At 40.6% G+C, this 19,075-nt stretch overlaps 1 protein-coding gene across 1 annotated transcript in view; it reads left to right on the top strand.

Moving 5' to 3' along the window:
* Positions 1-3,257: 3,257 nt before the first annotated feature.
* Positions 3,258-19,075, top strand: part of sdc2 (syndecan 2) — a 63,359-nt gene continuing 47,541 nt past the window's right edge. The window contains exon 1 of the mRNA XM_042506687.1: positions 3,258-3,719. Coding sequence (XP_042362621.1) covers positions 3,660-3,719 — 60 coding nt within the window. The 5' untranslated portion in view covers positions 3,258-3,659. The remainder of the gene's footprint in view (positions 3,720-19,075) is intronic.

Consider the following 19,075-nt stretch of genomic DNA (forward strand, 5'->3'; position numbering starts at 1 on the left):
ACAAATGTGAGAGTGGTACCTATCTTCTCATCTAACTCTCAGCAAGAAAGCAAATAAGTTTCCCAAAATGGGGTGACTTCAAGTTGGATTGTCTCCAATGATCAGTGGTGTAAAGTGTTATCTTTCTAAAAAAATGCACCACTCCTCTCTTTAAATACAGCATCATTTAATTCTCAGTAAATACTCAATAGACTGTTCTCGTACATGATGGTGCCACCTCATTTTGTCCCTGAAACTTACAAAAGCTCAGTTTCAGAACATGACAGGAAAGGAACAACATCAGTGAGGGTCATTATACAGTGATTGCAATCACACTCTGCTGTGAAAAACACAATCCAACAAAGGACAAATCAAACTGAAGTTATTTAAAGTGCCATTTAAAAATATCTGCTTAGAAACTGAAGTTCTGCAAATGGTGAATAACAGTTGATTTTCCACATAAAAACTGCACAATGATAACTCACTGCATACTTTATATTCTTGATAATCAGTCAGAATGGTTCAAATTGCTTCTTTTTTTTTAAATCCTTAAAAGTTTATCTTTTTAAAAATGAGAAATCCAGCGTTGACACTAATTAGCAGAGCTTTCTAATTTGGCTGCGACTCACATCTCTTTCCATCTGAGTGTTAAAGGTTAATGAGTTGAACCATGTCAGAGGTGTGATATGAGGTTGAACTCAGCAGTTGAGTTGAGCATGAAGTTAGTGTCTGCACATACCTGAGTCCACAGCACCAATACAAGTAGAGTATTCACATTTCAGCCAAATTATTATGGGTACATTTAAGATTTTGGGAGAGCACCACCAATGCACAACTGGCTTGCACTATGTGTGGCTAACATGGTGCCTGAGGAATGTAGTTTGGCTGTACTTGTGATCAGGGGAGTTGTAGGGTTTACTGTGCACAAAGGGCAGACTGTTATCGGGCAGGATTAGTGGTTTTCAAAAGGTTCTGGGAAAATGCTGTTTTCCACTGTTCTGAATGGATTTTAGTGATCTGGAAATTTCACTGCGAGGTGGGAGATTGTGCTGGCAGAGCTTGTCATCAGTGGACCATTTGAAGGCTGCTATGTGGAAAAGAAATCACACCTTTTTTTAATTAATTGGATAATTACAAAATTGCCACTAAAACGTGCATTGGTTGCACATGTTTTAAAGCTTAACTGTGGAGCGTAATGGGGTATGTGAGTGCACGCTTACAGACATTTTATAGATCACGTGCGCAGAGTTTTATTAAGAAAATGGTGGATTCTTAAGAGAGAGGGAAGAATACTCAACCTCTGACGAATAGGTTTCTCTGGAGCTGCTACAACCAGTAACAGTGAGACAGCTAGCTTTGAGTAATGGGTTAAAAAAAAAAAGCAATTAAAATGACCTCATCTTTTACCTAGAAACACTTAAGCATTATTAAAGGTGCAGTGAGGCCCCCAGAATTTTTTTGTAGAGGTGGCCAGATGGGGCCACTGGATTCTTGTGGTGGCACTTTAAAACTAAACACTGTTACTATACTATATAGGGAATATACATACATACATACATACATACATACATACATACACACACACACACACACACACACACACATATATATGGAAGTTGAAAACTATGTCAAAATGAGGTTTAAGGAATCGCTTACTCGTATGCTTTGGTTTCTTAATTTACAGTTAATATTACCAGTTATCTGATGAGCATAAGCTGATACCAGTACAGTCCTGTTCTACTGTGTTACTATATGTACCGTAAAACTTCAAATAAAAGACTAGTCCCAATTAAACGTCCAGTTCCTTTTACTAGCCCGGTGTGAAAACACATTTTGCTAAATAAAGGCTTGTCTCAATTAGAGGCCCGGTTACAATCCAAGTTCCTTGGTTGTATAAACGAGTAGTTGGCTACCTGCTGGAGTTAATGTTAGTTAGCTGTTTGGATTGTGCATACTAATATGTATATATGTTTAAATTTTTGTCAAGATGGACATAATTCTCACATTGTTAGCTTGGTAAGATCCTCTACAATTCCATCATTCAGTTAATTTTACTGAAAACATGAGCACCAAAGAAGACGGTATTATTGGCACGCTGAACAAGAGAGAAGCAACAAAGAGAGATAGCTGGTAGCTGTAGAAACGTTTTTTTTAAACTAAGGAAAAATGTCCAGTGAACTGCACTCATACTTCTCATAATTATATATCTAAAATCATTTTACAGAATTATGATGATCATTTTTAAGCATTTATTTCAGGTCATTTCTTACTTTGTATTTTTGTTTGTATGTTTTTTGTTTTGTTTCACTCTCATTTTTTGTTGTTTTTGTTTTGTTTTGGTTGGATTTTTGGGGGGGGCAAATTTTCAGGTCATTTTCTTGTTCTTTTCAGAGATTTCTTGCTGACTTCTGGGTCATATCTGCAAATTTTTGGCAGCAATTGTTTCAGGAGGGCACTTGACCCCTCTGCCACCCCCCTTGGATGCACCACTGTAAAAGGTGAACAGAGGATACACATTTATCTAAAGGCACAAACTCGCAAATCAGGATAAAACTAATCCTAAATCCTAATAATATAAAGCTTGCAGCTAGTTTGCAAATACAAATTGAAACTGAGAAAAAATAAAACATATATTAAATAACTACTATATTATTCAACTCTATTTCAGCACACCTTTTGGAATGGTGTAAAATTATTGGGGGAGTTAGTCATTTATACCAGCAGGGGGAGACTTTGCCCATAAATGGCTAAACTCAGTGGGACTGGGGGGCTTCCTGGTCATAAAACTGATGTAACTCTTTTAGTGTTTAACTCTCTTGTGTAGTTTATTTCTAACATGATGTTTTATGCCTTTTTAATTCATATATAGAGACTGGTGCACTGCTTTCATGATGTCTTGATAGCTACAACACATCTAATCAGATGTGTTCATAATACCATAGCTGCATAATAAACAGGAGACTTGATTGTAATGTAGTGCAGTGACTGAGCGGAATTGTGAAATCCTCATTAGGGCGCAATTAATGATCGTTATCTAGACGTGGAGATAAATGGCTCAATTAGTCTGTTATCCGACCTCCCCGGCAGAAAAAAAATACAATAATTGATATTAATCTGTAGAAGGACTTACAACACGTCAATACACAACATAATTGCTTTGTTATGATTGCTCTGTAATTACCGGCTTCCTTTTTTTGAGGGGGCTACTTTTGTCGCAAGTTCTCTCTCCGTCTCGCGGTGACATGGCCGAAAAGAGCGCACGCACTCACCCAGAGCGTCAGTCGTGCTCGCGCTGCTTTAACGCTTTGTCCTCGTTATTTCAAGTGAGCGCTGAGGGAGAGAGGAGAGCGAGCTAGGTGTCTCGTGCGGAATTGTTTTTTACTGGCATAAGGCGCGCGCGAGGGGGACTTTGCAAATTAAGCCGTGCTTTTATTTGTATATATTTTGTCCGATTTACACTAGAAAAAAAAAAAAGAAAAAAAGAAGTGCCTGGAGAGAGAGGAGGGGGGAGGAATAACCAAAACGCAACACGTATCCGGTGGGATCCCACTCCTGAGAGAGAGAAGCGGCAGGAGTTGGAGCGAAGGGTGCAAGGAAAGCGAGAGGGAAGAAGAAGAAGAGGGGGAAAGACTTGTCGTTTAGCGCGCAAGAAGGCGGTTTTTAATTAATAAAGAGGAATAATGAGGAACGTTTGGATAATTTTGACCCTCGGGCTGACCGTCTTCCTCTCCGGGGAAAGGGTAAGTTGTTGGAGAGCAAACTTAAAACGGGGTAATAGCTGTGGGGGAGAAACTCGGGTCCACGTATGGACCACTCGCTGCTTTTTTTTGGCTGTTTGTTTGCGAAAACACTCGCATTCGCTGCTTTCTATGTGTGTTTTTCCACGTTGTGCAAAAACGTTGCCAAAATAAGATGAAATAAACGACGAGAGCGGTTTAATTTGTAGTTTGTCGTCATGTCTGTCTGAATCTCTGCGTTTGACAACTAAGCAAGACAGGCCTATTGCTGACACTTTGCACGAGACTTGAGCCTAAAACAGTTTTCTTTAAATCATATGACATAAATGGAGCCTATGGAGGTAAATATGCTTCTTTCTCTGCCTGTAGGTGTTCCTTTTTTTTTTTTTTTGCAACATGGAGCAAGACTTTAAAGGGACCTTTATGGACAAAGTTTATCCAAAGAGCTTGTTTTGCTGCCCAAACATTTCTTTTAAAGCTTCAAAATAATTGCAAGACATATTTGGAGGGACGCTTTTAAAACATCAAATCTGAAATGAAGGAGAGAATCACCACACTGACCATTAGGGAACAAAACGTCTCTACATGAGCATTATAGCTGCAGCAGTGCAGTGATCTGATTCCTATGACAGCTATGAACAAGCCAAGCTACTGGAATAGATGCATTATTGCATAAATTGTATCATTATTGTATCACTCTTTAGTTTTCTTTTCGGTAGCAAGCATTGAAAAGTTTTGACATTTTAAATAATAGGGTGCATTTAAGCTATATTCTAACTTTAATGCAAAATCTCTCCCTTTTTATAATCAGTAACAGCCTTTTTCTAAGGCTATTGCCTTAGAAAAAGTCTCCTGTTGCTGTTGCTTCCTTGATCTACTTTCAGGTTCAAATCAGTGTCGTGCCTCCTCGCTGAGTGTGCATCACCCTGCAAATTGGCCGAGCTGTTGGAATGACAGATTTTGGCACTTTCATGTGCAGCCCCTGTCATTATTGTCCCCTCCTGTTGTTTCTCTGTGGGTTGTGACTTGTCGCTTGGCGCAGTGCCTCCTCCTCTGTTGAAGCCGCTGATTAGCTGATTCAGACACTGTTGTTTTAATGACTCATTGTTTTGTACGAGGTCACCCTCAGGGTACATTTTTTACATGTTTTCTAGGATATTTTTTCACACCAGAGCTGTGTTTCTGTACACTACAAATGGGCTGTTTATCTGACTAATTATATATGGCCCAATATCCATAGAGCATACATGAAACTGGATTTACAGGAGTATAATGCCAGAAAATCACAGCCTTTAACAATTAAATAAAACATCTTTATGTAAGTGTCCACTATTAAAAGTTTTACGGACGCAGCGGTTACTACAATACTGCATTGAATTACAGTACAGGGTGATAATGTTCTGGTCACATCAAGTATAATATCCCCAAATCCTCCTTATTTTGGCCAAAAACAGGATAATCCATTACATGAACATGGGATGCTTGACCATGACTTTCCAAAAACAAACACAGACACACACACACACACACACACACACACGCTTGAACCGGATCGATATCTACCTCCCCTTTATCTGCGTACCCTGAAGGCCTCAGTAGAACCTGACACGTGCCATTGATTCTCACTATTGGCACTGGGGTTGATAAGTGGTTGATAACCTGCTTTAGGCACAGCTGTGTGTTTTAATTATCACATCGCATCACTGGGATACTGTGTAACACTCTGCTTTTGACAACATTCAGACTTCCTTCTTTCACAACCTGCACTTAAAACCCACCCAAATCTGCCTGTAATCTGTGATCCATTAGTCCCACCCATCCATTTTCATTGTTGTAGTTGTTTTCATACTGTTAATGCTTTTCTGACCTCATTATTAGCATGTAAAGAGCCTTTAACTATCTTTGTAGGGCTATACACATAACATGCATGATTATTATTATTATGAGATAAAATTCACTGCTCTTGGCAGTGAAAAAATTAACTGTTTCACAATAAAGTAACTGTTTTTCTGTCACCCACAATCCTATATGGCAGAGGTGTGGACTGGAGTCATGTGACTTGGACTCGAATCAGACTCAAGTCACAATTATGAAGACTTTAGCCAAAACTTGACAAAATCAAAAGGACTTGCAACACAACACCAATGACTTAACTTGGACTTGAGCCTTCTGACTTGATAGTACTTCGAGATGAAATAGTATGTTATTAAAAAGTGTCCCAATAATCAATTCATTTTCCCCCATTACCTGAATCAACTAACAATAAATGCTATTAAGTAATAGCAAGTCAACACTTATTTAAAAAGGTTGACTTGGTTTGAACAAAACCCACAGCATCCAATCAAATATTCAGGAGAGAACCACGAAAAACTAATGTTTCATTACAGGTTTTTTATGCTAGTCAGTGTGCTGTGTGTACTTCTGGGGAAATTTTGGTCCCCAGATTTTGCTGCAGAGAAAACGCTCTTTACTTTTATGATACTGAGGAAGAGACTCCCTGCACTGTAATGCTCTGAGATAACATTATCTTCTCTCTTCTTCTCAGAAATGGTGAACTTACATCTCACAGCAACTCAGAAAGACAGTCTCTGGCTTTTGGTTAATATCTAGTGTTGGCAAAAAATTGTTGTGCACTTATTACCCGTCATTCGTGCTGCTAACTTGTTTACTCTATTACATAAATACGCTGTCACACTGAGTGTCCAGCTGAACCTCATTCAAACTTGCAAACTTTATATGAACCCCCCAAAAAACAGAATTGTCGAATATTCGTATTGAACAGCCAAATCTGATTTGACTTGCAAAATTTGGAGTTTGGTACCACCCTACAAATTTTAAAGGGAATTCAAAATTTTTGTGTATTTTATATACTATTACTGTGTTGTTAAAAGGCAATACATTTGGTGAACAGCCCATTCTAATGTGTTCAGGACCTGAACTCAATGTTTAGGTCTTGGGACTTGAATCGGGACTTAACGGTCTTGAGTTGGGATTTGACTTGAGACGTGCCCATTTTGATTTGGGACTTGATTGCAAACATTTGAGACTGAACTGTGACTTGTAATACAATGACTTTACCACACCTGTGCTATATTGTCATATAAACAGTGGAGCGGTTGTTTAGAAACCATTTATGTTCCTCGTTTTCGCTTTTTCCCATCAGTTTGCTCACCTGCTTAAAAGTAATGCTTTGACAGTAATGCAACATGTGAGGTCTCTGCACATGCTGAAGCCTCTAGTTAAAGGAAAATATTGTTTTGCAGGATGCAAAGCTCCGTGGAGCCACGCTGGTGTGCTGTTATCATGGCTCTCATTAGATGAGGTCAACATGTGGAACTGTAAAGTTCTGCTCTCCTCTAAAACTCGTCTTCGTTTTTGTCACGTTTTCCACTCCTCTGCTTCCAAGAACTTTTGTGAACGAGTTTGGCCGAGCTTATAGCTCAGCCCACTCCGCCGTGTTTTTAGTGCGCGCCACTCACCAGATGCTGTGGTCTGTAATTTGTGTCATGTTTTGGTGGGAAGCGTGGGTGTTGTTCACCTCCCTTTACATCTGTGATTTACAAGGGGGTTCTGAGTGCTGTCTCACACTCTGATGCTGGACTCAAAAGAATCACTTCAGAGGAGGGCAGGGTTTGAGCTGGGTGAGCGCTGCCTCTGAGGACGTGCAGAGGAGAGAGAGGCAGAGAGAAATAGGACTCAAAATCACACGTAATGTCTAATGGAGAAAGAAGATTTCACATGTTTTTTTTGTCTAGGACATTTGTTATGGGCTCATCCCATCCATGAAGATGATGCAGGGTGAAAGCTGTCTTAGTCTTCTCTCATAAGGGCAAGTGAGGTCATATTGCTATGATAAACTACCCCGAAATGGTCAAAAAGAAGACCTGCTAAGCCTTTGAAAATCCTTTATAGTATTTCAAGGGTGAAAAGGCCACAGCAGCAAATACAAGACTTCAACTTGAAGCCTTTGATGGCTTTTCGAGGGAGGGGTAAAGGTGCAGGGCTGCGCATTGTAAGTGATGTATTATCTCCATCCGACAGCAATATTCCAGTTTTATTTTCTGGCGTTCTATCTGCTGATTTGGTGGGAATGAAATGAAAGGCACGGGCGCAAACGCTGACCTTCCTCTCAACTGAAGGCCGCCTCGTGCATTTTTCCAGACAAATACTCCAAAACCCGAAAATCCATACACATCATTCACTCACAGATTCAATGAATAACCCACACTATTATTTCTGTTTCTGTAGACTGATCTCTGAGCTATATGGATCCTAAAAGCATGTTACTCTCCTCCTAATGTTTTTTTAATCCTCCTGACACCCTCTCCAAGGCAACGCAACCCATCACTGTTTGTTTCACAACACAAAGCTTCTGCTGCCTGAATAAGGCGCGTACGTCAGAAATTTTCTCCTCATTCTCTGCTGATAAAAGCAATACGCTTCATTTAAAGCACTTCATTTCCAGCATACTTCATGTTGGATAAATAAAAAGCCTGTTTTCAGTGAGTGGACAAAATATTTACCCTCTTCTCTGTCATTCTGTATTAAAGAGAAGGATAAGAGAAGTGAAGAATCATATGCAAGGATACAAATGGCCAAATAAAGAGTTTAATAAAAGCAGAGGTATAAGAGGGTAATGACGGAGCAGAGGCATGAAAAGATGTAGTGCCACACAGAAGCAGAGGCCAGATGCTGCGCTGCGACTGCAGCTTCCCCTGCTGTATATTTAATGATGCTCTTTTATTTTGCATTAACCTAGAATTCCTCAAACTGAAGACACACAAGGAGCTCCCCTGCATGCTTGCGTTTTGTCTAACTGTGAAAAAGCCACAGCTTTCTTTTTTTATTTTCGTAATAAATACCGCCGCTGACACACATGGGAACAGCGAGTTTTCTTGCTCTGCAGAGCGACCTACCTCCTCGCTGGTGTCCGACCCTTCAGGGGGTTGCATTCACTCGGTCCCTGTCTGCCAAGCATTATGCAATCGCTAATGGACTCTACAGAAGGCAGCAGGCAGGGGCTGCTGGACCACTGAAAGCACAACAGAAACCACCCCTCCTCTTCTTTCCCTGAATCCATCTGTGTCCACGCATGAACTCCTGTTTTGTCACCATGCAGGCACACACATAAACACACACATGCCTCCCCCGTGTTGTTTTTTTCTCTGTCCCTCTCTACATTGCACCCCCCTTGCCACATCTCTCTGGTCAAGATGCTACCTGTCAATACTGAGAACAGTGGCATTATATTTCCCTCCAAGGCATCTGGAAGGAATGAAGGGAAAAGAGTAGATTTCTCTTTTTTTTCACACAAGATACTCCCCATTTTTTCCCTTCCCTTAAGATGTGAGTGCTTGCATTGAATTTGCCAACATCTGCAGGTCGTATGTGTGTTTAAAAAGGAGCTGCTTTCCTCTCCCCTCCTCCTCCTCTTCTTCTCTTGTCGACGAGTTGGAAGAGGCTCTCACTTTGGCAGGAACTTGTGCACACTAGTAAAGACTCACAAACAGTCAAACTCTGTTGACTGTGCATGCGTTGGTTTGTGCATCCGTGCCTTTTTATGTCCCTCTGGGTATGCGCGAGTTTATAGCCACGTGTATAAAATACGCTGTCATCTCAGCCACCATGGCATAGGGAAAACACATTAGGGAGATGTGGCTGCAGCAAAAAAAAAATGGCGACAGCAGCACTGGTTTATGTTGGGCCACAGCCACCATAGCTAGAACAGACTGTCAGAGGCTGCAACAGTGGACAATAAAAGCCTGTGCATGTGCTTGTGGCAATTTAGATGAAAATATTTAGACATAGTAGACCTGGAACATTACTCTTTCTCTATTCCCACCCTCTTTCTTCCCCCTTTTTCTTCTATTTAATTAGCTTAGCAAATGGAAACTTCCTTGGCAGGAGTGCTGCGGAGGGGATTGTGGTTGTGACAAAGAGAAATGGGGAAAACCCTGTGTCAGTACGTCTGTTTTCTTCTTCTCTTTTTTTACTGCCTCCAGTTTTAGTTGGTAGGAGGAAAAAGAAAAGGGCAATGAAGGAAAAAGAAGTGGGGGAAGAGTGTGAACCCTGCCTCCCTTTTGGTGTTCAGGTTTTCCCAAGACGGGCAGGACCTGTCTGGAGCTCTGCTGTGTGAGGTGTGAAAAGTGTCTAACTTGGCAGGGGGTGAAATGAAAGGGACGAGGCCATGTGGTAAACAGAGCGCTGCTAGTGGTGTTTGGTATGTGAGTACTGTACTGCTTTGGGAACAGTTTGTGAAAGTTGGAGGAATGTGCCCATACTTTCCACTCTATAGTTAGTGTGATAAATACTTAGTGCTCACACTTTTTTAAAGGTGAAGTGTGTTTAGGGGGGTATAGGGTTGTCTAGTGATGAATTGTAGATTGCAGCCAGCGAAAACTTCTCCTGGCTAGCATTCCTTCAGCTCTCATCATTCAGGAGGTTTTTATCGGGAGGTGAATTATCCACAGAGGTCGATAAACAGGCGATTAAAAGAGCTATAAACACAGAATAAAGCTGTTTTATGTTAATATCAGTGAATCCCAATGCGGTTTGGCATCTCGGGGATGGGCTGCTAGTCCACAACAGGCTCACCACTTTTCTCTTATAAGTTAATAAATGCTAACTTTTGTCTGACCCAGATGTTCAGGAAGTTTTAAACAGTGAACCAAATTATCTATAAAGGTCTCTTCCTTTCCAAAACAAACACACCTGGTGATTTAAACTGATCAAAAACCAAATAAAGCAGTTGCAGCTTAAAAATCCTTGCATTTCCAATGCACTTTGGCATGCCGCTGCGGGCGGCTAGTCCAACACCTGCTAATGTGAAGTCATCTTTTTTTCTCTGATAACTTTAGATCCAAACTTTCAGGAGTTTTTCTCCAAAGATCACTTGCTATCCAAAATAACGGCGTAACTCTGATGCTGCTCATTGCAGTTGGGCTTCTTACTACGATGGGCGATGCAAAAACGCAAAAATGTGAATGACTATATCTGGAGCCAGTGTTTGGTTTGACCGTTCTGGGCTACTGTAGAAACAACATGTCGAGCTCCATAATCTTGGGAGCCGCTCCCTATGCAGATAAAAATGGCTCATTCTAAGTTAAGGAGAACAAAACGGTTCTTATTTTTTGGTTATTATACACTAAAGAAAACAACACTTATTATATTGTATTTCATTCATGCCAATATGTCCCTATATGCCAGTGGTGTGTGGAGAGGAAAACCTGGTTTTGAGTGACACAGATTCTCCCACCATTAGCAAACTTTTGTGTTTGTAGAACTATGTCTGTTGCTCTGAGCGCCTAATAATGACATGGGTGGGATGATGTTGGAGTTGGTTGAAAGCCTCACACAGATGCTAAATGGCGCCTCAGGCATCACTATAATGATGCTGGGGGCATTGCTCAAAGAGTGTATTTTGAAGCCCTGGGGGTGAGACCAGCCTTTGTTAGGTTACCTAGTGATTTGATCAAATAGTTGTAAATATTCCACTTCTTGCCATTCAGAGAGATTATTTCTCAAAGATGAGCAAGGTAAAGAGAAGGTACGCCATGAGAGATCAACAATATTGAGTTTGTCAGTGTTATTCCTCTTTGGTAGACAAGAGTTTCAGCTCTACTGTGTTGAATTTTAAATCTTACTGTTGCTCTATTTGGTGGATTTTATACTGTTAAGAGATGTAAAAGCACATAAAAATCTTCAGATGAATTGTACATTGTGGGGTCACTGCAATTTATTGTAAAGCTGAAGTTACTTTAACTAAGAAAAAAAAACAATTCCTGTATTAAATATCATTAGCGTGGCTTGTGGTCAGTTCAGGTTTTGTTGGTCGTCTCGTTAGAGGATGAAGTGAAATCAAACGCGGCTTGTGAAACTTTCTCGCTTGACTTTGTTCTGCTGAAGAGACAACGATCATAAGGCCAAATGTGTTCCATCTGTACACTAACCCAAAAAAATGGCAGACATTTGAAGCCATGACGTCAACTAGGTTTTTTTCCATCTTACTCCCAAGATTGCTGTGGAAAACGGCACGGCACATTTAACACATCTGTGCTCACACATATTTACGAGCACGCTTTATCGTCTCTAAAAGGCGCCAAATTGATATCTGCACTGGCGTTCCTCCGAGCAGAAAAAATGTACTTCTAATGTCTGGTGTTTCCATTATTTCCCCCCAGCTCGAGTCAAAACAGCGCAGAAAGAACTTAAGCGTGTAAATCATGCTTTCTATGCAGGGTGTATCACCGACCGCAAATTATACTCCATGCAGTCACTTAATTTAGAGCTGTTTTCATGAGAAAACTGGGAGACTCCGGAGGGTATTTGGGGAAGCTGATGAGCTGGAGAGGGGAATTCATTAGTGAACTCCCCTCACAGGACGGTGCTTCTTCCTCTAAATGCATGCAAACTCATCTCGTTTTAGTTAAAAGCAGTGGCTTTAAAGGCTGCAATTGAGCGCTCATGAATATTCAGCATTGAGATGTGTTTGCCATTGTAATGGATTACAAAAAAACAGGAAGTGGATGTGTTTCCATCCCTGTCTCCACGTGGGGAGTCTCAGTAGACTCCTGAACACTCCCAGCTTTTAATAACTTCCTTATGAGCACATAACCTGTAATTTAATAATAAGATGGTTTATTATACGCTCAGGAAAATGCGCATCTGTCTCCAACGCTCCATATTCCTGGCAAAAACAAACATCTTCAGCAGAGCTTTCATATCCTCGTTTTTAATCCTAGTTTAATTTCAAAGGCGATGGCGAGCACTGACTATGCTGAGGTTTGCTTCATTTCCTTATTTTGATTTGGAGGAACCATGATGTAAAGACCTAGATCTGTGTCCAGATGTTCCTGTGTACTGTTGTGGCAGACATCCGATGTTTGAAAGTCTAAACTGTGACCACATCATCAAAACAGTCCAGACAGTGACTCACACTGTTAGACAGAGTGGTGGTCAAAAGGAGGGCAAATATATAAAAGCACGTTGCTGGGCTCTAAATTAAAGAAAACACTTGGAGTGGAGTTTCATTTGCTACTGAGGATCAGACTGAGAACCCTTTTAACACCAAGTCTGAAACTAATTTATAGTCTGTAATCTGTAAAAACAGGTGCGATTTCTGCATATATTAATACTTTTTTCCCCAAATGATTTGCAGTGGAAAAAAGTCAAACTTGTGAACTTTGCTTCTCCAGTGCTCTGTGAATGGAGCCGTAAACTACTAATGTTGTTTCTATTCCTTTATTCTTTTATGCTACTCTCTTTTTTTGTCATTGTCTAGCAAGAATTTTAAATGCACCATTAGGATCTTGATTGATCTGCCAATTATTTTCACGATTTTTCGCTTACGGAAAAATGCCCTCCTGAACTATCTTTTAAATGTCTTGCTTGCCTGACCAAAAGCCAAAAATACTCAGTTTACTGAGTATTTTTGTTTTCAGCAGCTGAAAACATCAAATATTTGTCTTCAGTTTTTCAGCAAAAATGACAAAATAGCAGTTGCTGATTAATTTTCCGTTGATCTGTTAAATATTTTACTGTTCCAGCTCACTAGCTGTCTTGCAGAAATGGAAACTAGAGATAACATGCATGATTCAATGGGCTAATATTTCAATATTTTGTCAACTTGAACCCTGTTTTACCATGTTTTTGTGTATAAGTGACTAATGGAGACAACTGTTTTTAAAACTGGTGAAACAGGCTGCAAAGCCACCATAAATGTAGGTCCACTAAAAGTGCTTGTATCAACCAAACCAAATTTGGTTTTTGTTGGAAAAAGGAAAGATGAACCAAGGCAGTTTTCAGAAGTTTTATTTTTTTCTGTCAGCTTTAAATGAACTGTGTTTTACAATGATAAAATTACAATTTATTTAAATGGAGTCTGGTGGTTTTGGTGAGTTTTCAGGTAAAACGAAAAGGATTTTAATCTTTAAAAAAAGTAATGTTGCCAGAAACCTATAATAATAATCTGAGCCAGTCAGTGGCAAAAACAAAAACTTTTAATGGACATAAACTGACCTCAGGAACATGCCCAGAGTGGTTACATTGCAACCGCTTTGCTACTTCTATCTGCAGCACTCTGGCCCCATAATGGACCAACTTAAAAATGTTTTCACCTGTGGTCACTTAGACACAAAAACATGAAAAACAGGGTCTTGACTGAAAAATAAAGTATATTCTAAGAATTACATTACTTGCTTTAGTTGGCATCTTTTCAACATCTGCAATGTGCAACTTAATTGGATGTTCCATGACATTGTAATATTGCCAATATTCCCAAAAAAATCATGTCTGGCAGTTAATTTGACACACACAATTAAGTGTGCAGCCCCGGGACAAATTGCATGCCTTATCATACCACCCAGTGTCTCTGTGCCGTGGCTGTTAACATGATCAGAGGCACTAATGTGGCGATTCTACCAGGCGAGTTAATCTTTACTAATGCATTCTGTTAACAGCCATCTGTGATCTCAACTGCGACTGTAAACCCTTTCAGCAGAGCATGATGCTGCATTCAGCGCCCCAGCAGTCAGTCCTCCATTACGCCAAGGGATTGGGTTTATTATTCAGCCCAGAGAGGCTTTAGACCAGAGAAACCGTGTCAGATGGAATCCATTTTGATTTTAAATGCAAATACCGCTGACACGCTCATTGCCGGCGCTCTCCTCACGGGCGAGACCACACAGCCCTCTTGATGGGTGGAAAATTTCAGGGAGAGGTCTTTAAACAAACAGAGGCTGCCAGTCAGAGGGTGTCATGTCTGCAGCCAGGTACACGGCTGACCCCTTGACCTGTTTACTGGAAATCTATTTTTGCATGGTTGACTGTGTTTAGTTTGCAGGCTTTATTATTCTTGGGGTTTGGAAATTTGACACTGAATATTCCCAAAACAATTAAAGACATTTAGTGTCAAATAAAAAATAGTTTTTTATGCTTTCCTCTGCTTCTCTCTTTTTAGTTTTTTTTACATCTTGGGCTGTCTCTTGCTTTTACCCTTCCTCTCTTTCTTACTTCCACCCCACCGAAAAGACATAAGCCCTCTCGACAGTGACACCATCCAAGGTCATAGCTTCACTTCTAATCCGTATCGTTTCCATGCTACGCTTAAACCCGTTTTCATGGTGTAATGGAGGCAGGCAGGCAGGGTGCTGAGCTTGATTACTTTGATGATGATAATTTGTTTAATCAAGTGATTGGGTGGGTGAGTGGAATGGCTGCGTGACCGCTCTCCTCCAGACTCAGCAGGATATCCTCTCTGTCCGGGAGGCTCCTGGCTTTCCCTGCTCAGTCTCTGTGGGGCTTTTCAGATTCATCACAAAGAATTAAATAGTGGATGTAGAGAGAACGAGGGATCTTGAGGAGCTTTAAGCAGCTTTAAGCATTATAGCCTCATAACATTTTGGTTTCCTTCAGTGATCGTCTCATTCATCCTGTAGTACTGCTCAATTAACCATTAAAACAGTTTTTAAACAAACGCTTTCTTCATTTTCTAAGTGTCATAGTTGAAGTTGAAGCCAAACTCAGACTCACTGGAGTTTCTGACAGTTAGTATGGAGACATTGGGCTTTATGCATGAATCCTGCATGCTTACAGACCTGATTTTAAAGGTCCAGTGTGGAGGATTCAGGGGGATATATTGGTAGAAAACGGAATATAATGTAATGTTTTCTTTGGGGTAAAATCACCTGAAAATAAGAATGTCTTTGTTTTTCGTTACCTAAGAATGAGCAGTTTGTATCTACATAAAACAAACAGAGACTGCCATGTTGCAATGTTTTTATAGAACGGACAAACCAAACACTGGCTCTAGATAGCATTTTTGTGTCTGCCACTGTTGTTACCAGCCGCTCCGCAACCAGAGCATCAGAAACACACTGATTTTTTAAATGTGAAACTGCTTTAGTCACTGCTTTTACTGTTTTAATCACCTAGCATCTAATTTATAACTATTGTGTACACACAAAATGAGGCCTGAAAGAGGCATCCTTCCATGCAAAAGTTGAGATCTATAAAAACAAAACAAAAAAAAAAAAACTCTGACTCATGCACACCAGCAGTGTTGAGACAGGGGAAATTGGCAACGAAGATGTTATGGTGATGAACTGAAGTCATATTGAATAAATTAAATGTAAAGAAATCATTATACCGTGTGTATAATGATGTCTCTCACACATTAGATTTTACCTCAGATCACTTGTTACTCGCAAATGCACTTTATCATAAGTATTCAGTCAATTCAGTTCAGCTGGAGCACGGAGGAGACAGCCAGACACATTAGCAGGTGCTGGGCTAGCAGCCCATCTCCAACATGCCTAACATCATCAAAGACACAGTGATTTATAAAGGGAAACTGTTTTATCCAGGTTTTTTGACTGGGTTTAATCACCTGGGCTATTTGCTTTGGAGAGGAAGAGAAGTCTGCGGGTAATTGGGCTCCTGGTGAAAGCCTCCTGAACAATGAACAGGGAAGTTCACGCTTGGCACATGGGAGAAGTTTCAGCTGGTTGTAATCTGCGATCCTCACCGCTAGATGCCACTAAATCCGACACGCTGCTGCTTTTTAACCCACAGACCCAGCAGGATGTGGCTGATAACCAGATGCTGACTTCTTCTCTTCTTTTGTCTGGTTTTAATGTCAGCTGTCAAATGTGACTTTTTGGTTTCTGGTTTGCACACAGCCCTAAAATCTGCAGCCCTTATATGGTTTTATTGGGATATTTCTCTATGCTAATTGCACATTCCCTGTCACACACCAAATTTAAGATCAAGCATGTCATCAATATACTCAGGTGGCTTTTAAGCAAACGTTTCATGAATCCCATGTAGGGCGTTCTTGTTTTCCTCTTTTTGCTTTGTGCAAAAACAAATATAAAAGAAAAACAAGAACACATTCACACATGAGGCCTTATGTTGATTGTTTTTATGAGAAGGTCCCAGTTAGGTGTCATAAATCACAAACAAGCACAACAAGGAAAACAGTTGTAGAAAGCAGCTCTGAAGGAGTTTTGCCAAGTCTGGGAAAATATCTTGGGCTTGGAAGTGTTTGAAACAAGGGGCATGAATGTTTGAGTCTAGGAAAAGTCTGAGAAAACAATGCTGTTGAGTTGCATTTTAAGAAGAAAAGCCAGAATATTTTGGCCTCAGCTGCCTTGGCTTGACTGTTAATTTTCTTTTAATCTTTGTCTTATGAGTCGTATCAATTGCTGAATTCTCTTTTAACCAAAGGTCTGAATGTTCTGATGAAAAGGTCTCTCTCACAGTCTACAGCCAAAGCTTAATAAGCTGTAAACAATGACTGCTTTTATCATATGATGGAAGCAATGCACAACAGCAACACAGCAACCTATAACTGTGGTTATGTCAGCTCTCTCCTGCTTCACATGCTCCTTTTTTCGTGACATTGTGGCATCCCGCTTTCACAGCATGCATCTAATGAACCCCACTGACCTCACCACATCTGCGTTCAGCAGACAGAGCTGCCTACACATTCACTGCATCAACACACGGCTCTGAAGAGTCTATTGAAGATGCCTTTTTGAAGATGATTGCTTTCTGTTGCAGCCTTCACTCTTGTTTAGTGTGGCTGCACTGCGCTATGTGCGACTCGCTGACCGCAGGCGGCTTCATGACACGTTTTGTTAGACCTGCAGTGCAAGAGCTGCTGGAAACATCTGTTGCCTGGCGGGTTTTTGATAGTGGCTCCTCTTTAGTGTGGGATGTACCACCGCAACCTCTGGCCCTCCAGCTTTCACAGCACTTCTCGGTCTGTTTTTACTTGAGAGATCGGTCTTCAAAGTTTTATGCACATACCATGGAGCAGAGATCACCGTCTCTTATTGTTTTTAAAAAATGCTGTCTATGATCATGTCTTTTGATTTCTCTTCTCACAACCACTCATGATGGCTCTCTTGAGACCCCAGCGTGCTCAGCCCAACAGTAAAGTAAAACCTGCAGCACAGGGTGGAGCGCCAGTCGGCCAGTATCTTGTGTTGTTTCAGGACCTTTCAGGAAAGCCAGACTTCAGTCTTCAGAAACCACACATTTCTGCAGAATTACAGCACAGGGAAAGAATTGGGAAAGGCTATGTAGTGAGCAAGGGAGCAGAGGTTTGGCGAACACATTAAAAGCCATTTTTAGCTGCAGGAGTTATGTTAGTGATATCTTTTCTGCATCTAAAGGAGGGGGCACAAAAAAATCGCTCACTGGGCTCTTGCTAATTGTGTGTTCTCTTGGTTGAAAGTGTGTTTTCTGTCTTGATAAATTGGCACTCTTTTAAAGTCTCAGCTTATTCTTCCACAAAGTCATTAAAGATTGAAAATGCAGCCGAGCTGTGGTTGGAGCACTGGGCCTATTTTGGTTGCCAGAATTCAATTATTTACATTGGATGGAACATGAATAAGAATTTTGCCCCATCATTTCCAAGTACGAGCCAGAGGCTAGAAGACTTCTTTGAAAAAAAAAAAAAAAAAGTCACACAAAATATTCCCAAGAAACCAAGACAAGATGGTCTTGGCTTCGACATTAGGGATGCACACCTCATTCTTAAAAGTGCGAACTTATTTTAATTTAACGGAATATAAAAAGCAGGCCTTCCTCAGAAGAGTCTTTCCAATAGAAGCTAATCAAAGCTGAGCTGCAACGTGTAATGCACCCTGGGGGATATCGTCCACAGTGATGTGAGCTGTTTACTCATATTTTGGAGCTTACTTGTGGGCTCTCTGTTGTTCTGTTGATAAGAGAAGAATGCATTTAGCATCAAGCAGCTGGTCTGCATATGTAAAACATGGAAGCGTTTTTGTTGTTTGTTTCAACAACACAGAAACTGAGCAGACGGAGCTGTGGTGTTCCTGTCAAACATCACTCATATACATACACACACAAACACACACACACACACAGATGTACATTATAATGGCGTCCTCTTTGTGTGATTGGTGTTTGATCCCTAAAGGCGGGCTGCATTCTTCAAACAAAATCACATTTGCTTTGCATGGGTGAAATGGCGTGTGTATGAGCTGAGGGAAGTTCAATAGTTTTGCCTAGATTTCTGCGGCCTGTGCAGTCAAACTTAATGTTCACAACAGTCTACGAGATAATATATCACTGGTCAACATAGGAGTTTTACTATGTCTAGTATATGGTTATGACTTATTTTGAAAAAGGGGGGTGAAAACAGCATTTTTTAAAAATTCATCTGCTGTTGATTACAGGAATTACTTACCCCAAAAATAAACATTTGTATATAAATTACTTACCCTGTCTCAAAGGAGCAGTGTGTAGGATTTCGTGGCATTTAGCGGTGAGGGTTTCAAATTGCATTCAGCTGAAACTTCTCCCGCGTGGAAAGCAGGAACTCTACG

The sequence above is a fragment of the Plectropomus leopardus genome, chromosome 18 (assembly GCF_008729295.1).
Source record: "Plectropomus leopardus isolate mb chromosome 18, YSFRI_Pleo_2.0, whole genome shotgun sequence".
NCBI lineage: Eukaryota > Metazoa > Chordata > Actinopteri > Perciformes > Serranidae > Plectropomus > Plectropomus leopardus.